Raw genomic sequence first — 26,449 nt, forward strand, 5'->3', positions numbered from 1 at the left:
AAAAATTAATATCTGCAAATCAAACTAGCATTTCTGCCTTAATTAGTCCCACCTAGTAAGGTTTTAGGGTAGAGTGAGCTCTTAATTATGCATTTTAATAAAGTGTTCATTGTATAGATCGATTATATAAAACTTCAAACTAATGTATATTTCATATTTTAATTGCAAAATATTTATGAATCGGTCTTTTAAATGTATTTTCTGTAAAAGGTCAAGTGTGACTTAGACTGGAGGGTAAAGAAAGTATTATTACATGTCAGTTATTGGGCTTACCAGGCTTAATAATAATAATAGTGATAAATTTTACAATAACAATAATCACAATGAAAATAATTTTAAAAAGCCATCAACATTTATTGAGATATCACACAAACTAAGAACTTTAGCTATATTACCTTTAATCCACATAATTAACCTGAAAGCTAAATACTGGTTCTATTTTATAAGGAAGTCATATAAGGCTTGGAAAAATCAAGTCCCTTGCTCATGCAACTAACAAATGAACTAGGATTTCATCCCAGATCTGTCTGAAATCATCCTTTATACCACAGTTTCCCATAAACATATCTCTTTGAAGAAATGAACAAAGTACACTGTTTCTGAGATAGAGTATGTTTTGTGTTTTTTTTTCTTTCTTTTTGATTTCTGATAGAGTATGTTTATGACTTCTTGATTCTAGTTTACCGATAATGAAACCAAGAAGAAACTGGTTATCTAGTATTCTGAGCTCAATAATCAGATCCAGCAGAAAATCTGACTACGTCAGATACGAAGCCTGAATATTTTGCTGTATTATTTATGAGTCACTAAGGTCCTATCTCTTGGTAATAAAATACACCCACTGCGAATATAAACAACACTAGAAAATAAATAGAACAACACTGTCCCCAAACCTAGCGGGTCTCCTGCTACTTTCTAGCACTGTAACTAACTTCTTACAAACTTTTTTTAAAGAAAATGCGCATATGTGTCTCATCTCTTAGTGTCTTTTTTTTCTCTCTCTTTTTTTCTTAGTGTCTTTGACGGGACAAGCAGTCTTGCACCTGATTCTCCTGCCATCACCTCCCCCCCCCTCTCATTATTTCAAATTCTGTATAGGGTTAGTAACGGGGGGGGGGGGGAACAAAAAAAAAAAAGCATGTTCGAAGGTGGGAGCAAAAGGCTTGGAAAGCCACACAGGACTGTTGTGAAAGGCAAGGTTCTGCGGTATCTCCCATGAGATACTGACCCCGGCCATACCCAACCCATTAACTATACATGTGGTTTCAGTGTCCGCCCAGGAGACCTGCCAACACCAACAAAACAAGGCCAGTCCCAACCAAAGAAGGCAAAGTACGGTTTCGTTTATCAACGGCAAGATGTGCTTTCCCAAAGGGCGCTACTGGGAATATCAGTTCCCGGGTGTTCCAAACACTCGGCCGGCATTCAAGCCCTGGAGATAGGCTGTAATCAATTCAATTAAAAAAAAAGAAAAAAATGACCACAGAGTTCAAAGGCCCTGAACGGAGAATGGTTCACGGCTGACACACACGCCGGGCCGGGGGCTCCGGGTCATCCGGCTCGGGCCCAGCCTTCCTGTGCCTCAGTTTCCCCCACGATAAAACAGACACCACCTGGAGGGGGGGGGAGGGGAGGAGTAAATACGAGAGTCCCCGTTGGTGTTGACGTCTGTGGGCAGCACACAGCGGGCCGCAGAGGATGGGAGGGACGGGGCAGGCATGGCAGGTCCGCTGGGTTCCCACGAGCCCCGGGCGGACGCGGAGGCGCACGTCGCCGCGCCCCGGGGGACCACCTTTGGGACCGGGGGAAGCCGCAGGGCTGGCGAGGCGCCCCGGCCGCGCGGTCGCACCCCCCGCCCCCCGCCTCGCCCCCGCCTGAGCGGAGGGCGGCGGCCCCGAGCAAGGGGAGGTTCCGGCAGGGGTCCCCACCCCGGAGCCTGCCCCTCACCTTCCGGAAACTCGGGCACTGACAAGTCCTGCTCCCAGCCGTCCACCTTCTGCAGATACTGGTAGACCAGGCTGTCCTTCTCCTCCTGCGTGACGGCGTCGAGCAGGGCGTACTCCAGCGAGGTCTGCGCCGGGAGCAGGCCCGCGAGGCTGCAGCCCCGGGCTCTGGGGGCCGCCATGTTCTCTCCGGACAGTCCACAGGCGGCCGCGGGGGCCCGCGGGAGGGTCTCGTGTGGGGCGAGAGGAAGCGCTGGCCGGCCTTCCGTTTCACAACGGCACATTCACCTCACCCTCCGCCAGCCCCGCACTCCACGCACACGACACCTTTTTCTTTTCCGTGACCCTGCATTCCAGGGCTCAGGCACAAACCGTTGGAATTCCGGGGCCCGTAATTTTTACCACCGGCCCCAACCACCCCCACCCCTTCCAGAGCGTTTCCCCGGCTCGGCTGGACATTCGGAGCGCCAGATTCAGCATGGGGAGAGATTCCGGGTCCGCATTCCAGGAGCCCTGACAGCCTATACCCCCACACACCTCACTTTGGAAATTAGCGGGTTTTAGAACAAAGCGGAAATAAAATAATTCCGTAGGATTTAAAAAGGACACAAACTTTTTCAAAGTCCCGCCCTGAGACCGGGGTCAGCCGATTCGACACAGCACTAGCAAGGGGAAAAGCTGTTCCCGCCAAGACACCAAAGGTAAAGGGCGGGGGAGTAGGACTAGCCTCCTGATATAGGTGTTTCTTTGTTTTTGTTTTTGTTTTAAGTTGGGAGTGACTGGCGATGGCTTTGGCTTATACACGGACACCGTATCTTGTCGCCCCGCGGAGCTGAAAGTGCGAGCGCGAACATTTCGCCAGCGGAGCAGGGGGGAGGGGGGCGCCGAGGGGAGCGGACGCAGCTGGAGCTGCTCCCGAGGGTGTGCGGGGCAGGTGGGCTCAGGCGAGGATCCCGGAGGCGGGGGAGGGAGGGGGAGGGCTGGCCTCCGACGTCAGCAGCGGACGGTTCTCCAGCTTTTATGGAACCAGCTGTGCTCGCAGCTCACTGTCTCCCCGCCCTGCAAAGCGTAAGGCCCCGCTCCTTGGCCTTGCAGCCTCCGGAGTTCAAAGACCAGGCGGAGCAGGTGGGAGGCCTCCGGCAGGTGAACCTTGGTTTTGAGGCTGATGGAGAGCGAGGCTGGCCACCGCTGGGGCGGGCCGCTTCTGCAGTGTGGACTTAGGAGTGCAGTGTGGGTGGCCTCGGTGCAAACACAACTTCATGCATCTGAATCTTGTTTGTTCATTGTGCAGTGTTGGCTCCTCGCTGCTGGAAGAAGATAATCGGACTGACCCAGGAAAAGTGCAGTGATCGAATATCCAAGAGTCACGGATGCAGGCAATTAATTACTAGTCCGCCACCCCGCCCCTACCCCGCCTGAACGACACACCTCTTTGCTTCTGGTGTGTGGTTATGGTGGTACTAGTGAGCTGAGACAGCCTTGTAATGTGCGGGAAACCTGCTAAACCAGTTGCCCAGGGACTGTGGCATTTGTGAGTTATTTGGAGCATTGTCCAGTTCAAAGGGAACCCACAGGACCGACCTTCATCATAACTGTTGTGCAAACCTCATTCTAAGCTAAGCCGTTGAACCTATACTTCCTCTTAGCGCTTGGTTTTCGAAGTGCTACTGATTCTTATATTTATGAATCGAGTCCTTGGAAAGGCCAACACACTTGAATGAAATAGTAGTCACAATGGGAAACTTCTCAGAGGCTACCCCTGTGGTAGGTTCTCTTAATTTTATTGTGGTATAAATGGAATAGCAGGTGCTTGCAGGTGTAAGGTCTGTAGTTTGCCAATATATCCACTACCAGAGCTTTAGATTCCCATCAAGTTACCTTTTTTTTTCCTCAGCAAAATATATTTCCATTAAAAAATTTTTATAACCAGAAATAGATTCTTAATTTGCTAAAAAAAAAAAAAAATCATTTTGCCATGTTAGAAGATGTTTTGGAAGAAGACATCTGGGAATACAAGTCTAAAAGAAAACCCAAATCAGTACATACAAACAATTGCTCTGAGAATATTCGAAAATCTGTTGAAAAAGCAACAGATGGAAAATGCCAGTCAACACGAAAGAGAAATAAAAAGAGAACTGTAGAAGCCCAAGAGAAGACAAAGGACCCTGAAATGTGCCTTGGAGAAACAGGTAGTCAGACTTCCGTAGCTTCTAGTCAGAATTCTAGTTGTGGCGATGGTATTCACCAGTCCCAGGACAAGGAAACCACTCCAGGAAAGCACTGTAGGACCCTCAAAAATAAACAAGTATCACCAAAGATACGTCCAGTTTATGATGGATACTGCCCAAACTGCCAGATGCCTTTTTCCTCATTGCTAGGTCAGACACCTCGATGGCATGTTTTTGAGTGTTTGGATTCTCCACCAGTCTCTGAAACAGGTAAGACTACAAAAAAGGGAGTGGTCTTTAAATAGTCTAAAAGACCTGCATTAAAAAAAAAAAATAAATAAATAAATAAATGACCTGCATTAAGCCAGATGGAGTCTGGTGGAACAAGCAAGGCAAGCAGTAAAGTATCGATAATTTATTTACCCTGGAAGGAAACAAGGAAACCCTTCTTGAGAAGGGTAAAAAAGATCATAGTTAATGGTATAATTTTAAAGAATGTTGCAAACTTGAAAACAGTTGAAATGCATTATATTGTGTCATAGAAGTTCCTAAACATCTCAGTGATTTTTCATAAATGTTAATTGAGCACATACTCTACTAGATGCTTTCACTATGGCCTCACAATAACTGCAAAAAGTGGTATTGATGTTTTATAGATGAGCATTCTTAAAAGAATGCCTATTATCTTTTGTGAAACAAATTTAGAGAATTATGAGTCTTCTAAACAGGATTCTGTTGAATTTGTCATGCTGTGGTAAAGGAAGAAGATCTGGGAAGGAGTCTTACATTTTTAAGATTCAAATTAAAAATGTGCCAAGTGATAACTGAAGTAATGCTATGCTTTTATTATCTTTTATATAATATTTAACTTGGAGTACCTGAAGAATGGGTTGTTATGATGATTTGTATATTTCAAAATTATATATACCATATATGGATTTTTTGTAATCTCAAAGAATTAAAATTCAGCGAAATAAAAATACTACTCAGTATGGCTTTCATGTTATGTATGATTCAGAGACATTTTATTATTAACCTCTAGTTATTTTAAAGTGCTGCATAAAGACGCAAAGGAACTTTAAAAAATTTTTGGCATTAGCTTTTTTTTTTCATGTAAAGCAAAAGTCTCATCAAATGCTAGTATTTTGCTTTTAAGTGGCTTCAAAATCAGAAATGGAAGTTGGAGTCCTATGGTGAGCAGCTCAGGGTGAAAGGTCTTATGAGAAAGCCACCTCAAAGAGATTTTTCTTTTGATTTTTCACTAAACTACTTTGAATAGCATCGCAGAGGGACTCTTCTTGAACTGAATTCTGTGCCATAACAAATACTTTTATGTGATGATTTTAAATTATGTTCATCGACGAGGTCTTCTAATTTAATGTAACCAGTCTTTTTTGGGAGGGAGAATGGGTCATTTTTTGATAAACCTGGAAATTGGGGCACCTGGCTGGCTCAGTCTGAAGAGCATGCAACTCTTGATCCCAGGGTTGTTAGGTGGAGCCCATGTTGGGTGTAGAAATTACTTACATAAAACCTAAAAACAAAACAAAACAAAAAACCCTGGAAATTAACATAGAAGGGGATATACCAAGATGGTTTACAGAATGTTTCTCAATTATAATAGTATAACAGGGAATAGTTTCCAGGTTATTAAAGCCATATTATTAACAAGTTACCAAATTGAATTTCGAATCTTAGAATCTAAACTATTTAGTGTATGAAGAGCTATAACTAAGATTGTTGTTACTCTTGTATGCAGTGTAAGTATTAAATGATGGACCCTAATAGGGTACTCTAATCGTCCCAAGTCTGTATTGCTTGATAAGACAAAAACTGGGGTAGAACTTTAGTTCTCTGAGAGACACACTAGTCTTTTTCACTCTCTATTGCCAGAGCGATGGTGAACCAGGAAGGCCTGTGAATACCTTGTGTAAACATGAACTGAGTTTTGAAGGGGCTCATATTTTTGAGAGTTATTTAAGGGGAAGAAAAGGTGTTAGTCTTACAACATTTTTTTTTTGGAAAAAGATTATCTGAAAATAAATCTTAAGTATTTGTTTAAAAAATAATAAGCGCGTTGCAAAACCATACTGGATTACTGTTATTTTATGCCAGATATTTTGATTGTGTAAAGATAAGTTCTTAAGGCCTCAAAGTATGGTTGGTAACTTATCACTTACGTGTTAACACTGGGCTTTGATCCTGCGCTACTTTTTTTCTATTTTAAAATTTTCAGAGTGTCCTGATGGTCTCCTGTGCACCTCAACAATTCCTTCTCATTTCAAGAGATACACTCACCTCCTGCTGGCTCAGAGCAGGGCGAGCAGGAGTCCTGTCAGCAGCCCAGCCCATCCGTCAGGGGATTATTGCCATGAGACTAACTCAGGCTTTCTCTGTGGCCTTGAGGAAAGATGGTCTCTGCCTTGGAAGCAATCAGAAGACTTAAATGTTTCAACTCATCCCTCATTAGTGACACCGTGTCTCAAGAAATTTCAATCTCCAACTGAAACCAATAAAACGATTTCTTCTTCGACAAATAGCCAAACGTCCCAACAAACCCCACAATTTCCAGAAGGTATTAATAATGACAAACTGGTAGGAGTCGGTCTCCCTCTTGCTGAGGAACTAGGCATCCAAAGCAACTCAGAACACATACGTTCCCCATTGCCAGAAAATGACTTTAGCAGCTGTGAAATCTCTTATTCTCCGCTTCAGAGTGACGAGGAGACTTACACTATGGATGAAAAGCTGGGTGATTCGCAGCAGGAACTCTTTTTAACGGGAAGCTCTAAAGATGGCAGCCTGGAAGAGGATGACAACAGCTCTACTTTGTCTCAAAAACTCCATGGTGCCTTTTTGATGGACCAGCAGGAAAGTGGCCCCCACATGGACAACTTCTTAATTCAGGATAAATACCATGAAGTATTATATAAATACAACACTCTAACTGGTTCATCTCAACTTTTTTCCCAAAATAGAAGTGTTATTTCATGTGAGGATCCAGCACATCCTGGTCATGATTTTGTGCTGTTTCCATCTGCATTAGCACAGGGGCTTACTTCTAGTTATCAAGCTGCTAAAGCAAACCTTGGAAAGCCAGAATGTCACCTATCTCAATCAAATAAACAGAAACAGGTCATTGAAGAATCAGGTGTTTGCAATCAGATTCCTCTTCCATCACGTAATAGTGAGATCCTGAAGGCAATCGAAAGCCAAGGAGAAGGGGATCTTTCTTTCCATCCAACCCAAAGTAAAATCAGAAAATTATCAAGTAAGAACTTCAGTGCTAAGAACAATACTAACTCAGCATGTGTCTGCAGAAAGGCATTAAGTGGTAGACTAGACAGTAAAGTTACGGTTCCAAATACAGAGAAATCTGGCGCACCTACTGCTGTCGAGTCTCTGAAAATGTCACCATCTGGTCCCAAGTGTCCTGCAACACAGCCATCTCCCAAGGTAATGAAACAAATGGATATAGGTGTTTATTTTGGACTACCCCCCAAAAGAAAGGAAGAGAAATTGCTGGGGGAAAGTGCAGTAGGAGGGATGAACTTAAATCCAGTTGTAAGTCCTAATGAAAAGAGGTCCCGGCAGCGCAAGAGGAAAGCAGAAAAATCTTTAAGTGATTTAGAATTTGATGCAAAGAATTTAAATGAGAGTCAGCCCTCTGTGGAAGCTTCTAATGAGAGGCCACAACCCAGAAGAAAGAGACTCAAAAAGTCAGATTCACTAGAGGAAGGAACACCTCGGAAGCGGTCACATCACCTTAACAGGACAGAATCCAAAACAGTCAATTTAAAGAAAGACAAAGTCTCCATAAAATCAGCTTGTGGCAGGCTGCAGAGAGGGAATATGAAAATTCCAGAGTCACCTAATACAGGACAGTTAAGAAAAAAGACATGTCCATTCTATAAGAAAATACCTGGTAAGTTCAAATACCAATGCTTAATATATCTACAAAAAATCGACTTTTAAAAATTTCATGTTTATTACCCATGTTGTGTCTGTGTGTATTTGTATAGAACAATTTTGTGTATGTATTTCTTTTGTTTTTTTATACTTCATTGATATGTAACATAGATTTTTTGCCTATTTAAATGTTTTTGCCCCAATCAGCAAACTTTTATTAAATATATAAATATGTCTATTAAGTATAAATATATAGTATTTTGCACACAAGATAGTCGTATATAGATTTTACAGATGGACACAGATGAGTAAAGGTCAGCTTAATGTGGAAGGAGGGAAGGCTCTCTGTAAGTAATTATAAAAACATATAAATTATAATAAAATTTCATTAAAACGGTCTCTAAGCACTTAGAAATACAAAGCACTAAATAGCTTCAAAGAAGGAAAATTAACAGATTGTATAGGTCATAATAATTGTCAAACATTTTTAACCTCTAAATCATAACTTATTTCCACAGCCTTTTTTATACTTTGTCATTTCTCATGCCTTCATAGACGAGTTAGAAAAATGTGTAGTAAAATGAACTTTATTGTAGACCAATAATTCTTCTAAAAATAATATAAAATCTGCCAAAATGCACCTGGTTTCAGAAAGATTGTGCAAAGTACTTTGATAGCTGCAATCTGTAATTTGCTCAAAATGTTTATATAGGGCATATGATTTATGTACCTTACAGCACCAGTTTTGTTTTTTAATGCTTATTTGATGAATTTTCTATATTGTAAGTGAGCTTGAGACTAGTGTGCCATGTGTGGCTAAGCCTCAGTGGGATTGTGAAGGTGTGCTTACTGACTTAGGTATCACAGTTTACACATGTGGTGCTTATTTCTTTCATGAACCCTTTTCAAAACAGCTCAGCTCTATTTTTTTTCTTTATTGCTTCTTCAGGTAGCCTTTTTTTTTTTTTTTGGAATTTATTTTCTTGTTTCCTTTCTTCACCTCCAACCTCCCATCCCCCACAATGAAATTCAAATACTACAGATATGCTGTCCATCAGTTATTGTACTGTGACCCAGTGGAGGCCACAACCACTGTAATATGTATGGTTATTTGGGCCTTTGACCGTTCGTACCCTCCAGTATCAGTTGCCACAATAGAATAAAATAAGAAGAAAATGAGCATTTTCCTTTTGCAGTTTTGCAGAAGTAAAGGATTTTAGATCAGTAAAACAATTGGTTTGTAACTTAGTATTTTAACTTTTTTGGTACAGTTGCTCATTAAAAAAAAAAAAAAGCCAGTGGGAGCCTGGGTGGCTCAGTCGGTTAAGCATCTGAATCTTGATCTCAGCTCAGGTCTTGATCTGAGGGTCGTGAGTTCAGGCCCCTTGTTGGGCTCCACACTGGATGTGGCACCTACTTAAAAAAAAAAAAAAGTACATAAAAAAATTTTTTTAAGAGCCAAAACTGGGATATTTAGCATAAACTTAAAAGACTCATTTTCATCTGTAGTATCCTCTTTTGGCTGAATTTATGTGGCATAAGTTTTTAAATTATGAAGCTCAGTTGAAACAGATGTAAAGACGTAAGGGAGTTCACTATATTCGAATTGGATGTCTTTCACATTTTACTCCGTTGGCTATTGCTCAGGCAGTTGTGTGCTCTTCTCATTTTACAGGGACTGGCTTTACAGTTGATGCCTTCCAGTACGGATTGGTTGAAGGGTGCACAGCCTATTTTCTCACACATTTTCATTCTGATCATTATGCTGGATTGTCTAAAAACTTCACATTTCCAGTTTATTGTAGTGAGGTAAGTTTTTGCCTTCTAAATTTATGGGATGCAGTGAATTTCTAAGCATGTGGTTAAAAAAGAACAATTAACATTGTAAAATCTATCATTCTACTAGAAAAGATGTGAGAAAACATTGAGTCTAAAGCTAAATGAGTTATTGCTAATGGTTACAAGACTTTTTAAAAATGCTTTATTATATGGAAACAGTAAACTACTTCATGGTGTATTAAAACACCTAAGTTCCATTTAGTAAACATTTATTGAGTGCCCAAAAAGACTTTCAGAGCAAAATACCTAACTTCAAGGAGCTCACAGCCTTCACGGGATACATTTGCAAATACACTGTGGTAGGATTGATATTGTGACAGAAAACTGAATGGAACACCAGCAAATAGAAGAAGAAAGTGCTGTATTCTGCCCCAGGCCAAAGTCAGAGAAAGTGGTGGAAGAGATACCTTGAATTAATTATTAAAAGGTGACTATTTTAGTGCCTACTACTAAGGGCTTTGGCTAAAACTTCAATTTAATTTTCAAGCATTCTTGCATTATTTTTATTGAAATAAAATGAATCTCTTTTTATGAATGAAGCAACCGAGGTTGGGAGAGACTAAGTGGTGTGTCCTAAGTCACAGAGCTAGTAGTGGCAGAGCCAGAATTTGAACATAGGTCTGTCCAATTCCAGAACCGGGCGGAAGAAAGAGGAGAGGGCATCCTAGGTAGAGAGTAGAGTTTGTACACTGGCATAGACGCCTGGGAAATCTACCCATTGCAGGCACTTGAGACAGTTCAGAACAGCTAACCATGAGAAAGAGAATAACAGAAGATAAACCTGCAGAAATGTGCAGGGGCCAGATCATGAAGGGTTTTGTATATCATCTGGGGATGAGGGACTTTCCGCAGGAGAGGGAGAGCCAGTGAACCATGTTTAAGCACAGTTGTGACATAGTCCTTGTAGGAAGGTCCTCCTGACATTCTGGGGGGTTTCCATGAATACAAGTAAGTGGGAAAACAGAGAGACTAAGATACTTGGTTCCAAACTAGATCTGAAATAAAAGACTTTATGTGTTTTATTGTTGTGTCCCACAACAATTTAGTGTTGTATTGTATCAGCAATAAGCACATTCTGTTTTGCAGATAACTGGCAATTTGTTGAAGAGCAAACTTCATGTGCAAAAACAATACATCCATCCATTGCCAATGGACACTGAATGTATAGTAAATGGTGTAAAAGTTGTTTTGCTTGATGCCAATCAGTAAGTATTAAAGTTACCTTAAGACTAGCTTGTATTGGGATCCCTGGGTGGCTCAGCGGTTTAGCGCCTGCCTTTGGCCTGGGGCGCAATCCTGGAGACCTGGGATCGAGTCCCATGTCGGGCTCCCGGTGCATGGAGCCTGCTTCTCCCTCTGCCTATGTCTCTGTCTCTCTCTCTCTCTGTGACTATCATAAATAAATAAAAAATTAAAAAAAAAAGACTAGCTTGTATTTTAAAAATATTTAAAATAAAGTATTAGTACGTCTATTTAAGAACTTTTTATTGGAACTAATGTGGTTGATATTTTTAAAACTTTGAGTAAAAACCGTTCTCCTTTTGAAAAAAAATAACATTCAATTACAGAATCAGATTAAATGTAGAAAGGTCCTTTAAATGTTATCTAATTCATTTTTAATGCAGTTTAAATTACTATCCTTGACATCGGAGACTCCATCTTAATTTTTAAAAAAATATTTTAACAAGTTGCTGCTGTTTTGAAGAGCTAACCTTTTGCCATTTTCCTTATTTTTTTTTATTTTTTGCCATTTTCTTTAATTTCACTTATGTAAGTTAACAGTTTGCACTCCATTCAGATACCAGAGGATTTTTCTTTTTTCCCTTTTAAAGAAATCCTTCAGGGGGTGCCTGAGGGGCTCAGTCAGTTAAGCTCTGCCTTTGACTTGAATTATGGTCCAGGATCCTGGGATTGAGCCTCAAGTTGGCTCCCTGCTCAGCGGGGAGTCTGCTTCTCCCTCTGCCCCGGCCAGTACTCTCTCTCCCTTGCTTTCTGTCAAATAAGTACATAAAATCTTTAAAAAGAATGGAAAAAAAGAAATCCCTCAGGCTTTTAATACTAAAGACTTGGAAGGTTTTTTTCTTAGAAAGTGGTTTCCCTTTTTCCCTTTTGGTTTTTTTTAATGTAAAGCACTGTCAGTATCCTATTACCGAAATCCAACTGTCAGCTGTGCTTCTTCATACTTTTTATATATGATTTGAATGGTCAGAGGTGCTTAGAGAATTAAAATTAAGACTAGATCTCTAAAAATCCAAACCCGTGCTCCCGCTTCAGGTTACTTTTAACTTTTTGTCTGCTAACTTTGTTGCTGTTTGTTCTTTCTTTTTTTCTTTCTCTTCGTTCTTTCTTAAGAGGGAGGAAGAGGGAGAAAGAGACTCTCAAGCCAACTCCCCACTGAGCACATGTAATACCACTACAGTAAAAATACAGAAAATTGTCACTATCCCAAAAGGTTTCCTTGTGCTCCTTTGCAGTCAATCCCCAAGCCCCATTCCAGCCCAGGGGACCATTGCTCTATTTCCTGTCCCCATGGATTAGATTTGTCTTTCCTAGAGATTCAGCAAAATGAAATCACATAGTACATACTCTTTTGCATCCAGCTTCTGTCACTCATCACGTTTTTGAGATTCATCCATGCTGACGTGTGTATCAATAGTTTGTTTCTTTTTATTGCTGAGTAGTATCTATTGTATGGGCACACTATGATGTCTTTGTTCACCTCTTGATGGACAACTGATTTTTGTTTTTTGACCTTGTATCCTGAGACCTTGCTAAACTTGCACATTAATTGTAGTAGGTTTTCTATAGATTCCTGAAAATTTCCTGCATGTACTATCGTGTCATCTGCAAATATAGAGAATCTTGTTTTACTTCTTACTCTCCATTCAGAATGCTTCTTTCCCCTCTTGTTCATGGTACTGGCTCAGACCTCTAGTACAGTGTTGAATGGGAGTGGTAAGAGCAGATGTGCCTTGTTCCTGACCCAAAGAGGAAAGCTTTCACTCTTTCTCCCTTTAGCTTGATGTTAGCAATAGGTTTTTCTTAGATGCCTTTTATCAGGTTGAAGAAAATCCCTTCCAGTCCTAGTCTGCTGAGAGTTTGTAATCATGAATAGGTGTTGACTTTTGTCAAATGCTTCTTCAACATCTACTGAGGTGATCATATAATTTTTCTCCTCTATGATGTTAAAAAGGGTAAATGATGCTGCTGGACTTTTTGAATGTTAAACCAGCCTTGCATCACTGGGATAAACTCCACTCAGTCTTCATGGAGTATCCTTTACAAAATATGTGTTGCTGGATTTGATATGCTAAATATTCTATTAAGGACTTCTGTGTCTGTTTTCGTAATGGATATTGGTCTGTAGTTTTTGCCTTTTTTATAATGCTTTTGTCTGGTTTTGATATTGGGGTACTACTGGCCACATGAACTATGCCCTTCTACTCTGTTCTGAAAGATGTTGTATAGATTGGTACTATTTCTTCCTTTTGTGTTTGATAGAATTCCCCAGTAACGTCATTGTGGTCTGAAGGTTTGGGGTGGGAAGGCAAAAGGAAGTTTTAATTACAAAAGTAATTATTTCCAGTGTTTTCCCAGAATTAATAATGAAAGCTCTATGTATTTTGGCAGTATTGAGGCTCAGTGGTTCACTAGAAGGACCCATGGGACTCAAGAGCTGTTGTACTCATGCTTTCAGGGAAAGGATATGGATTAAAATCAGCAAAGGGAAAAGGCAAATGGGGGGCAAAGTCCAGGAGAAACCAGGCACAAGTTTCCAGGTATCCTTTTCTAATGAGTAGCACAGACGCACTTAGTTCTCCCAGCAGTGCTGTGTCACCACACATGCCAAGCATGGCCAGGCAGGGAGGCTAATGTGAGCCTCGAGTCCAGCCAGGGCTTTTACTGAGGGTCAGTTACATACACATACAATACCACGTGACTTGCCTCAGCTCCTCAGACTCCAGTCCCCTAGAGCAAAACAGATATTCACCAGAGATAACAATATTAGTATAAACTATCTGGTCAAACTGGTAACACATGGCCTATGCTTCAGGCATAAAAAGCACTCTTACCAGGCAGCATATTCCAAGAATTCAGCTCCTCTCTCAAGGGCCAGCCAAGGATGAATCCTAAAGACAGGCCTTAGGTGAGGAAGTGTGGCATTCAAACAAACCTAGCCTGCTGAATCAATCCTATCCTGCACACCACTTTTTTTTATTATTATTGTGATGTAAACTTGCTTAAGCGCTGTTTCCTCTATAGTACAGTGCTGTGTCCTGTGGTCCCTACTAGAGGGTATTAACTTGTTGATATTGAAGTCCTTCAGCTGCCTTGCATGCATTAAGACTCTTCCTTTGAAATGTTTGTGTTCAGCTGTCCAGGTGCTGTCATGATCCTGTTTTATCTTCCTAATGGTAATGTCCTGTTACACACTGGCGACTTCCGAGCTGATCCCACGATGGAACGTTCTCGTCTTGCAGGCCAGAAAGTCCACACGCTTTACTTAGATACAACGTAAGAAAGGCTTTGTTTGTATGCCTTTTTTTTTTTAACCCCACTGACAATATTTGCCCTGCTTATTATGAACAATTTGCACAGTTGCTTAGGTAACCAAAATGATGGCTTCTTGTCAGTGATCATTTTAAGCCTTTATCAGAGAACTGCTGTTTGAAAAAATACATACTTGCTTAAGAACAAATTTGGATGACCTGTCTTAACCAAATACAACTCCATTTTTTCTTTTTTTGTGATTTCCTTTGGTTTATGTGAGAATCCTGTTACTGAAACAAGGAAGAAAAATTGGGAGGCAAACTTTAAGAAAATACCCTTTTAAGTTACCTTTTCAAAGTATGTGAATGACTATTAACTGTAATTGTGAAGAAGAAACAGAGGCCAAAATGTGGTTGTATTTTTGAATATCCAAAGTACTTTGTTCCTTTCTCCAAAAGTAATTTATAAGTGACAGCTTTGAATTCCTAAATGTTATAAACATAATGGTACAAGCTATTTTTTATTATATATTAAAGTATCTCATCAGTTGGTTAGAAATGAATTATGTCAACTATTTCAACCTGTTTTAAGTGAGTTTGGATGGCATATTTTAGTAAAAGATGGTCTTTCACATCCAGTTTTCTAACACTATAGCTAATTATTTTATATGTACTTTAAACACTAAATACATTAAGAAAATAGTAAAAAAACAAGCTTTTTTTTTTTTTGCTTCGTTTTGCTCTACAAATAGAATTCTGAATTTCTTTATTGGTTTTTCATCAGAAAAAAGACAAGTGTTTTCTCTATTCTTATGGCTGACCAGCAAAAACAATTTTGAAAATGGGAAAAAATGTTTCTTCAATGTTTGTACTTTATGACTTTTTTTAAGTGAAAAAAAATGCTTAATTTTCATCCCAAGTAGCAATAGCTAGCTAGTAGTCTTACGGTTAGCCTTTCTTCATTAGGTGTAATTGCATTGAGGTTAACTCAACTGGATCTATTATATTCTTGTAATACTATATACATTTCTGTATCTCCTCAGAGGAGCAGATAATCATGTGTTATTAACTGTTTGATTTAAATTTGCTTTATTAAAAAATAATAAATAAATTTGCCTTATTAAATTAATAATGATTGGTTTCATTATTTTAAGAATTTTTTAAACTAAATCAGACTTCTTTAGTTCAGAGATAATCCCTATCACTAGTATTTCCTTTGATAGTGATTGAAGTTAAAAAGATGCTGGGGTATATATTCATACCTAAAATAGCCAGCTAGAACTATTTTTGAAGAAAAAGAGGCAACTTCTTTATGTGAGGACAATAAAAGAAATATAATATAAAAGACGTATTGGAGATATAAAATTCCAACATAAATTATCCATGGCTCATAACAAATATTTTAACCATAGGCAAGGGAATAACTGCAGTGCTGTTAATATATTATACAACCACTACATGTAAGTCAGCTAGAGCTTGGTTTCTAAAATAGCATCTACCTTAATGCTGTGGCTTTCTTGGTGCTCGTTTAATAAGTACCATATTTCCATATTACAGATATTGCAGCCCAGAATATTCCTTTCCGTCTCAGCAAGAGGTTATCCAGTTTGCCATCAACACTGCCTTTGAGGCAGTAACTCGAAACCCACGTGTTCTGGTTGTCTGTGGCACTTATTCTATTGGAAAAGAGAAAGTCTTCCTAGGTGGGTAGTAGCTGTATCTAATTTACATTAATATATTATAAAGATCAGATCCTCTTTTGCATAAAGCCCTTTCAGTCTGGATGCTTGTACTTGATACTTATTTCCTGAAATGGTGCAATATTACCTTTGAAGAAAAACTTGATAGAGTGGATTCATTTAAACGTTGAAAGGTTTAACTTATTAGAAACACTTGATAAGTGTGTTTATGGCAGCCTTTACATCTGCAGAATGTTTACAGAGGAAATGTCCAGGCTACACTAGTATTTCAGGGAACTTTGAAAAATAACTACTGTATAGTCATATTGCTGCCTTCTTTGAGGATAACCATCAATTTAATTATTTTAGAGAACAGTTTTCATTTTTGTACATAAATGATTTAGAATATGTAATTGCAATTTGTCAAGATGGCATTATATATACTATTTCACAAAATACTTTCCATTTCTTCCTAATTATGGCCACGTCATGTCAAACATTAAGATACGAAGTGATAAAGCTGGAGTTTTAACTCCTCCAAATTTGGTTCCTTCTTTTCTTCTATCCCTTTCTATTCGTCTTTTGCAGTTTTTAAATACTAGGTCCTTAAAAATAAATTCTCTGGATTTCTCACAATTTATTTCATACAGTTAACCAACAAAAGTATTCAGCCTTTTTGAAATATAGCAAAAGTGTGAATGTTTTGAATTTCTTTTGTTATTGTTGGTAAATTATTATTTTAAATTTTGATTAGGTTGTAACTTTATAATTTTTTTCATAAGCTGCAGTTATGCTATTTTTAACCTTTTCCTTTGCCTGTAGCCATTGCTGATGTTTTAGGTTCAAAAGTGGCCATGTCCCAAGAAAAATATAAAACCTTACAGTGCCTCAACATACCAGATCTTAATTCCTTCATCACTACAGACATGTGCAATTCACTGGTTCACCTTCTCCCAATGATGCAAATTAACTTTAAGGTAAGCATTCACAGAATATGTATTTTTAGGATGGACTAGAAAAGTTAATACAACGATTATAAACTGAAATCCCACTTTACGTGTATTTAAGGCAGAGAAGTTCAGTTATAGTGGAGTCATAGTAAACCTTGCCCCAGAAAATCTTTTAAGTGTAATTTAAAATTTTTTAATTTGTTATGTGTGTGTAGCTGCATGGAGTAATTCAAATGCCCACAGGGACTAGAGAATTGTCCTAAAAGAAACAAAAATAGAAAAGTGTGCAACTGTCTGGTCATTTAAATCTTCCGTGTTTTAAGATTGTCTTCTAGTTCTTTCCATTGAGTTGGGAAATGAACAGAGAATTCTAAGGAGTTCTTTTTTTCAGGTCTTTTCTGTATTAACCTTAATCCCAATAACATTGATAATATGTTGGAAACTTACTTGTTGTGAGGATTAAGTGAAATAGTAGAAGTGTATCCTAAGAGAGCAACTTGTAGTGTCAGTTCTAAGGTGTAGGTTAAGATATAGAGAGGTGCAGGTTAAGATATAGAGAGGTGCAGGTTAAGATATAGAGAACCTGGCTGGCTCAGTTGGCATGTGGCCCTTGATCTCAGAGTTGAGTTCAACCCCACATTGGGCATGGAGCCTACTCAAAAAACAAATAAACAACAAAAAAAGATACATATGTGACCAGATATTTCCAAAATGACATTTCAAAAAATAACACTTTAAAAAATTTCTTGTCTTCAAAAACCCAGATAAAGCAGAAAGCCAATGGTTTCCATGAGGTTATATCTTAATTCTTAAAGCCAATTTTTTTATTTTGCCACCAAAAATAGTTTTGTTGCATCAGAGCTAATGACATTTTGTGAAAATGTAAACAGATATGATTTTCAGGGTTTGTAAGGCAGGCTTGAAAGTCCTAGAAACCCTATAAAACCATTCATGCTATCTAGTTCAACATCCTGAATCCATATATGTGATATGGATTGACTACCACCTCTGATTTAAAGCTGGTTGACTGGATGTGGTAAGACATTACGACAATAAACAATAATGTTATAGAGGATTAACCTACTGAAAAACAATTCTAGTGGCATATACCGAAATCAGTTTTTATCACAAACTGGTTACCAATAAACAGAGACAGGTCATGGATCAGAGACTTTATGTTGATTAGATCATTCTTTTTAAGAAAAAAAAAAAAGATCTATTAGAGAAAGAGAGAGAGCAAGCATGAGTGGCTTGCGGGAGCAGAGGGAGGAGGAGAAGCAGATTGCTTGCTGAGCAAGAAGCCAGATGCAAGGCTCCATCCCAGGTCCTTGCTGAAGGCAGATGCTTAACCTACTGAGCCACTCAGGCACTCCTTGACTAGATCATTCTTAATAAAGTTAATAAAATGGCAGTAGTTCCCGGATTGTAGTTAATGAATGACTAGCAGCTGCTGGCAGCCTCTTCCCGTATGTTTGGCTTGGATGATAATATCATCAATTTTTGTTTGTGGCACAGGTTAATGATGTTTTTGTGGTAACTCTAATTTGTTTCGTGAAAAGCAGAAATTCTCACTTAATTCTACTGAGTGATCTTGTGAAACAAATAGGAATGGATATGTTTTATGACCTGTATTGGAAATTGGACTCTCACTTTATGATATTAAATGTGTAATTGCACTAAACCTCAGTTTTGTATTGTTCCCTTTCCTTTGTGAGGACCAGGGGAAGAGGGTTGGTAATTAAGCAGATAGTATCACGTTACCTAGATCCTAGACTATGCTAGACAAAAATCCAAAAATTTGCAGGGATTATAATGAAAACTTAGCTATCTATCCATAACTTAACCTTTTTTTGTGGGGAGGCAGTAGTTGGTAAGAAATACAACTCTTTAAATGGTAGGTATTTGAATTAATAAGAGATCATTGTTTGATACAAAGGAGAAATCAAAAGATTGTTATTAATTTACCAGTGAAGTATAAATATCTGATAAACACAATCATATAGAATAGCACCTGGGTGGCTCAGCAGTTAAGTGCCTGCCTTTGGCTCAGGTCATGATCCCAGGGTTCTGGGATCAAGTCCTGTATCAGGCTCCCCACAGGGAGCCTGCTTCTCCCTCTGCCTATGTCTCGGCCTCTCTCTGTGTCTCTTATGAATAAATTAATAAAATCTTTTAAAAAAAAACACAATCATGTTTAGCCTCTGACTAGTAATCAAACATAAAAATAACAAAACAAGAATGTTTGTCTCCTACCAAATTGGTATGCTTTTTTAAAAGGTAATATTCCCATGCCATGATTTAGAGAAATGAGTATGCTCATCCATCATGGATAGAAGTGGAAGTTAGGGGTAAATCCTTTAACTCAACAATCCCATTTCTAGGAATTTCTACAAAAAATGAGCCCTTTGTGAAATGGTCAGTCTGTAAGGCTTCTAGTTGCTGATGGTATAATAGATGATAAGAATTAGAAAAAGTTAAGAAAGGGCATATGGTTTCCATTTTTAAAAAAGACCCAGAAAGTGGGTTTTATTGACCATCTCCCCACTAGGCTCTCAGCTTCCGGAAGGTAAAGGGCTGTGTCTCTTATTCACCATTCTGACACCACAATGTGGCCTAATACTGGAACAGACATGTATTGAATGAGGGACAAAGTAGATGGATGCATGGATTTGTCTGTTTTCTTCAGAACTTTCTACCAGCATCTTTTATAACAGTTCAGAGTATGAATAATTAAGGAAGAAAAAGGAGACCTCTGGAAATCCAAGATGGCACCATGTGCAGTTTAGATTTTTTTATTATTTTAAAGAAAATTAGAACTTTATTATAAATTTATACTAAGCCCTTGACACTGTGGGTTTTGCCTGAAGACCAAAAGTATTAGACTTTTGGTGTCTCTTGTACCGTCACTGTCTTTCTTTGGATTTTTCTTACCTTTCAAAGATTGAACTTTAGTTGTTGATTTTCAGATTCCATCAAATGTCATCACTTATGATGACTTTAGTTTGGAAAGTTCTACTCACGATTTATTAGGGAAGCATAGAACTTCCAACTGTAGTAGCATGAAAAAGTTTTGAAAGTATTCTAGTTCATGTTTAAAGGGTGGAAAGGAGTGAGACCCTGAGAAGAGTGCTAGTGTGTGTCTTTGAAATATAAGTACATGTTGAATATAATGCCGTTCACAGAATTATTCCCATTTATCTGTCAGTCCTCCGTTGTATACATGTGGATAATTTTGGGCTGCTGTTTACCAGTGTTGATACTGGTATCTCTAACAGAAATACTCTTAGATACTAGTATCTGTAACATCCTAACAGTATATTCAGTATCCTAATAGTAGTAGGATTAGGAGAGTTCTTTCTTTCTTTCTTTGGTAGCTATCTGAATTGTAATCTTTCAATCTGTAATTATTATGTTAAAGGCTGCTTCATCTTACTTTTTTTCAGACTACACTTTTTTTTTTTTAAGTTTAGATAAAAGGAGGGATCCCTGGGTGGCGCAGCGGTTTGGCGCCTGCCTTTGGCCTAGGGCGCGATCCTGGAGACCCGGGATCGAATCCCACATCAGGCTCCCGGTGCATGGAGCCTGCTTCTCCCTCTGTCTGTGTCTCTGCCTCTCTCTCTCTCTCTCTCTCTGTGACTATCATAAATAAATAAAAATTAAAAAAAAAAAAAAAAAGTTTAGATAAAAGGAAAAATTATTTTTTCAGTGATTTTATTTTTTTCTGGAAGTACAACTCTAGGTTATTGCAAATTAATGTTTACCAAGTGCATACTCCCTAACACTATGCCAATGTGATCATTTTGTTTTATTCCACAAAACCCACCTTCACTGACTATTAAATACATATCCTGTTTTTATTTAACAGGCTTTACAGAGTCATTTGAAGAAATGCGGTGGAAAATTTAATCAGATTTTGGCTTTTCGGCCTACAGGATGGACGCATTCTAACCAGTTAACTAATATAGGAGACATTGTTCCTCAGATCAAAGGAAACATTTCAATATATGGTATAATTATGAAATTTTTTCACTTTTAATGTTTGTTACGACATTTTTAAAAAGAGCTATAAATTATTGAAAACTACATCTGAAACTAATGATGTACTGTATATTGGATAATTGAATTTAAATTTTAAAAATGAAAATAATAAAAAATAAAAATAAAAAGAGCTGTAAAAAAAGATCCAAGAAGAACAGGCACCAAAGAATCTTTTAAAATCTAGTTTCTGCTCTTTGTACTCTAAAACTGCATCTTTTAGTACATACAGTGATAGAAAGGAATGTGACAAGAGTAAAAAGACACTGGCTAATACAGATTATTTTATTTTTGAGATCAGTGCTATCTCGAGGAACCCTAAAAGTGCTTGAGAGGAGGGGTGGGCAATGCAGTTGAGTCTGGAAGCTCTGGAAGTTGAGTCCGGTGCCACTGGCAAACTGTCAGCAGGAAGATTGGGTTCAATGCCATGACAGCAAGAGGAACAGACTTGACTCATTTTTCTCATTTTGTGGAGGAGGTTTGCCTTTGTCCTCAGAAATTGTTTATTGTAATTGTGGCTGACAGAAATGTTTTTGCTATGTCCCTAGACTAATGACTTAATTTCAGCCCCTAAAGATCCCAGTTAAAACAAGTATCCTTCTCCCCTTCTCTGTGGCACTTGATCTTCAGTAAAGATAAAGGGATTTTTAAGATTTTATGTTTATTTTTATTATTTTTTGCTTATTTTTTCTGTGTGCAAAGCTCAGGGACTATAATCTGTTTACTTGCTCTGGAAACCAAGAGTCAATTGCTTGACACTCTTCAAATTTTACTCTTATTTTTTCCAGGATTTTCCTGAAGTCCATAGCTGAGTCAAGTGCTTAAAGAGAAAAGCCTAATTTAAAAAGAAAGCCTAGGGGATCCCTGGGTGGCTCAGTGGTTTAGCACCTGCCTTTGGCCCGGGGCCCAATCCTGGGGTCCCAGGATCAAGTCCCGCATCAGGCTCTCGGCATGGAGCCTGCTTCTCCCTCTGCCTGTGTCTCTGCCTCTATCTCTCTCTATATAGGTCTATCATAAATAAGTAAATAAATCTTTAAAAAAAAAAGAATTAAAAAAAATAAAAAGAAAGCCTAATTAAAAATAAGAATCTATAAACATGCATATGAAGTGTCTATAGGAAAAGCAGTAGAATTATTTAATGCTCAAAGTTTCTGTATCATTTTAATATTTTAATTGTTATTCTCCATATAAGTTATTAACACATTTTTTAAAATCAGAAATAAAGCACCAGGAAGTTTTTGACAGAAATACTCTGGATTGCTTTCCTTTTTTATTTTATTTTGGCCTTGTGTATTTTTAAAAAATAATCGATTTTTTTTTTTTTTTGTCTGCAATATCTTCTCTTTTGTTTTTCAGGAATCCCTTATAGTGAACACAGCAGCTACCTAGAACTGAAACGTTTTGTTCAGTGGCTGAAGCCCCAGAAAATCATACCTACTGTGAATGTTGGTACCTTGAAATCTAGGAGGACAATGGAGAAATATTTTAAAGACTGGAAATTGGAAGCTGGATATTGACTTTACCCGAAAGGACTCAGAACTGTTAAGTAACTTAGGTATAGCTCATTACTTAGTTAAATCTTTATTGATATGAAATATGCTTTGTATGGAAAGCCCTGTGAAGGCTGCTTAGAGAGCTTGTTTTCTCATTTATGTTTAAATAGCATGTTTATGGTGCCAGGTATCTCGCAGCATCATCAGTAATGATGGACACTAGTCTCCGAAGTACCCTTGATTCTTGCTCCTCCCTCAGGAGCAGTTATCCTCTGCATCTAGCCTTAGGAGAGGCAACAAAGGCAGCCTTAGGGACCAAAGGATTCATGGTAATAGATAAATGACATTGAAAGCATTGTATATAAGTAATTATGTATCTTTAAAATTATTTAATATGGAGCATATTTTTATGAGATAACTTTTATATGATACTTAAATAAAAAGTAATCTTAAATTTGCCACAGTGTCTTTTTAGGAATTTAGGAATTTTTAGGAATTATAATTTAGGTTTTTAGGAATTATAACTGTGATGTTCATACAATTATCAAATTTCAGTGAAAATAACATTTAATACTAAGGAAGGTGATTTAAAGACCCTAGGTAAAAATAAATAAATGGAACAAAAAAACACCCTAGGTAATAACCCAATAAAGGATGGTGAAAAGTTTACCTGAATAGATGTTTATTTGAACTGTTTATTCAAGTTCAACTGTTTATTCAATTACATCAGATAATTAGAAATTCTGATTGCAACATTGGGATTTGCAATAATAAATGAGATTATATAATTTATTTATGAATCTTGATATCTCCAACACAGACTAAGTAGCTGATCCAAAAGTGAACATTTGGGGCAAGCCAATGCATATTAAAAATGTTTTTCTGGGATTTAAGAAAACAAGTATAATGAATATGTATACATATATGTATAAATGCATATTCTTATGTTACCTCTAGAAATGACATTTTTTCTTTTTCTTTTTTAAATATTTCATTTATATATTTGAGAAGGAGAGAGAACATGAGCAGGGGTAGGGGCAGAGGGAAAAGCAGACTCCCTGCTGAGCGCCCCCCCCCCCCCCCACACACACACACACTGATACTAGGTTTGATCCCGGGCCTCCAGGATCATGACCTGAGCCGAAGGCAGATGCTTAACTGACCAAGCCACCTCTAAGACAGTTCTTAATAAATGTTTTCTTGGAAAATTATTTCCAGTAATGATTTCAGTAAGGATAGTATTCCTCATGAACTTTATTTTCACAAGCTTGGCTTTTACATTGCTATGTAGGTAAGGGTGATAGGGATCACATTTAAGGGAAGAAAAACTTTTAGGGGCTTGTTGTAACTTATTACAACATTAGTAAACTCAATTTAACTCTACTCCCAGTTGACTTCAATTACACATTTAAAATATATTAACTTGTTTGGGGTTGACGTTTTAAACTTTAGTTAGTAAGAGTTAAATTAGAAAGACTTTGTGTAGCCCACAAATATAGGCATTTTTAATACAGGGGAGATGGTCAAGTCATTTATGGTCATTTTAACTTATTATTTGAGTAATAGGTTTTTTTTCTTAGGAATTGTCCTTTTTCATTGGTAAAAAAAAGATTTTTTCATGATTTTAGAGGTTTTACTTGGAAAATCCAGGCATATTATTTAAGGGTAGCCTCAGCCTTTTTATTATTCAGTACAAAAAACCTCTTTCTACACAAACAGCACTATTTACAGCAGCTCAGAATGACTTTGTGTGCTGCCATTGCCACAGAACATGCAGAACCTCATTTAGGGATCACCCCAAAGAGTTTTAAATATAAGTCACAGTCACAGCCAAACTTCTCGAGGCTCCATGGAGAGCTATATATGAAATTCTTAGTTCCAACACCTCACACTTCAGTAGATAAAAAATTTCAGTTTTAAAGTGAAATGAAAGAAGAAATCTACCATAATAAATCAACCCAAAATAAATGGATGACAGCTCTCGAGCATCTTATACACATGTAAGGAAGAAATGAATTAAGCCATCCCAGAGGAAGATGTTCTACTATATCTGTATTTGGAACCTTTCAGAGAGCTGCTCTGCAATCTTACCTGACACTGAACATTGATTTCCCAGAGGCAGTAACACTTGACAAACTGATTCCCAGTTGTCATGACTTCAGTGTAACAGGAAAATCTTTCCTAGTCGATGTCAATGCCCTTTCAAATCTAAATCACTTATCCCTGCTGCTGTATTTATTAACGTACCTAAATATGAAACTAGTTTTCAGAACAATAAATTTAAGTTCATGATGTATTCGGTTACTGAGTTCCAGTCCTATAAACCAAATGCCTTCAAAATTTCCCTATTTGGTCCTGAATTACCCATCAATAACTAGACTCAGGAACTAAGAAGGGAAGTCATCTTCAAGTACTAATCCTTGAAATAATCTGTCTTGAAAGAATATTAATATTGGCTTGTGACCTTTCTGGTGGTTTTATTACTGTTCATGCAGTAATATTGAGTGAAATATTACTGTTCACTCAATATTGACCTTAGAAAAATTCCAATAAAGAAGTTATTTGATTGGTGCCTGGGTGGCACAGTCAGTTGAGCATCCAGCTCTTAGTTTTGGCTCAGGTGGCGATCTCAGTGTTGTGAGATCAAGCCCTGTTATCAGTCTCCACACTGGGTCGAGAGTCTGCTTGAGATTCTCTCTCCTCCCTCTCCCCACCCCTCTTCGCCCCTGCACACTTTCCCTTTCTCACTCTCAAAAAAAAATGAGTAAATCTTAAAAAAAAAATGTTATTCAAAGCCAGCAAAACCATAAGTTAATGGTTATAGATAATAGCAGAACAGTTTAGGTATAAGAATTCTAATCTGAATAGTTGGAAGCTTTTAGCATTATAGTCATTATAATGTGCTAATTATATTATTGCCTCTTTCCCTTAATATCTGCCCCTTCCTCCAAAAAGTAGACCTGCTCTGGGCAGCCCGGGTGACTCAGCGGTTTAGTGCCACCTTCAGCCCAGGGTGTGATCCTGGAGACCCAGGATCGAGTTCCATGTCAGGCTCCCTGCATGGAGCCTGCTTCTCCCTCTGCCTGTGTCTCTGCCCCTCTCTCTCTCTCTGTGTCTCTCATGAATAAATAAAATCTTAAAAAAAAAAAAAAAAGTAGACCTGTTCTTTGCATAGGTCTCATTCCAATGCCCCATGAGTTCACAGCTCCATTTTTTGGTAAGCCAGAAATAATTTATAAAACATTTGTTATGAAGTGTACCAAGTGCACAAAACTGAGTATAACACAAAATGATTATTTTCTTAAATATTCATAGCCGAGCCAGAACTAGAGTGAGGCAGGAGAGGTTACCGGTACATGATTCAAAGCAGAGCACTGGTTCTCAAGGCTGACCCTGCACTTGCATGGCCTGGGGAGGGAAAGCCTCCCTGCATTTTATACTAGAAAACTCTTGCCTTACCATCTTCCCAGGCCCTGCTTTATAGCATCTATTTATGTGTTTTGCTGAATCTAAAGTGGTTTTCTAAATAAAATAGTGTTACATATTTTTTTAAAGATTTTATTTATTCATGAGGGACACAGAGAGAGAGGCAGAGACACAGGCAGAGGGAGAAGCAGGCTCCATGCAAGGAGCCTGACGTGGGACTTGATCCGGGTCTCCAGGATCACGCCCTGGGCTGAAGGTGGCGCTAAACCCGCTGAGCCACCCTGGCTGCCCATATATATTTGTTTTTAATATACATTGAAACATATAGATTATAATCTGAATTTAAAAGTGTACATTTTAAAGAACTTCCAGATTCATCAGCATAGAGTTAATTAGTCCTGTTTTTCTGAGCCACCACAACCCAGATTCTGCTGAGACTTGTCCCCTAGGATATATAAACACTTTCAAGTGAGGGCTTATCATATTCATTTTATCATCCAGCACCTTTCTCGGTGTC

General features: G+C 38.3%; 2 protein-coding genes across 8 annotated transcripts in view; one reads left to right on the plus strand and one right to left on the minus strand.

Annotated features, from left to right (window-relative positions):
* The window catches only part of NHLRC2 (NHL repeat containing 2), a 57,098-nt gene extending 54,710 nt beyond the window's left edge, over window positions 1–2,388 (minus strand). For both annotated transcript variants that reach the window (XM_041743344.1, XM_041743345.1), the window contains exon 1: window positions 1,948–2,388. In XM_041743344.1, the coding sequence (XP_041599278.1) occupies window positions 1,948–2,227 (280 nt within the window). In that variant the 5' untranslated portion in view covers window positions 2,228–2,388. The remainder of the gene's footprint in view (window positions 1–1,947) is intronic.
* A 113-nt stretch (window positions 2,389–2,501) lies between these two features.
* Window positions 2,502–26,449, plus strand: part of DCLRE1A (DNA cross-link repair 1A) — a 58,343-nt gene continuing 34,395 nt past the window's right edge. For 2 of the 6 annotated variants that reach the window (XR_005985982.1, XM_041743342.1), the window contains exons 1-9: window positions 2,884–4,381; window positions 6,348–8,036; window positions 9,696–9,829; window positions 10,946–11,064; window positions 14,234–14,374; window positions 15,907–16,052; window positions 16,851–17,005; window positions 20,844–20,985; window positions 22,370–22,568. Coding sequence is in view for 5 of the 6 variants with exons in the window: in XM_041743342.1 (XP_041599276.1) it covers window positions 3,919–4,381; window positions 6,348–8,036; window positions 9,696–9,829; window positions 10,946–11,064; window positions 14,234–14,374; window positions 15,907–16,052; window positions 16,851–17,005; window positions 20,844–20,985; window positions 22,370–22,530 (3,150 nt within the window). In the remaining variant the exon portion in view is untranslated. The other 4 variants (XM_041743343.1, XM_041743340.1, XM_041743341.1 and 1 more) reach the window with 4 other exon arrangements.

This window comes from Vulpes lagopus, chromosome 2 (assembly GCF_018345385.1).
Source record: "Vulpes lagopus strain Blue_001 chromosome 2, ASM1834538v1, whole genome shotgun sequence".
Classification (NCBI taxonomy): domain Eukaryota; kingdom Metazoa; phylum Chordata; class Mammalia; order Carnivora; family Canidae; genus Vulpes; species Vulpes lagopus.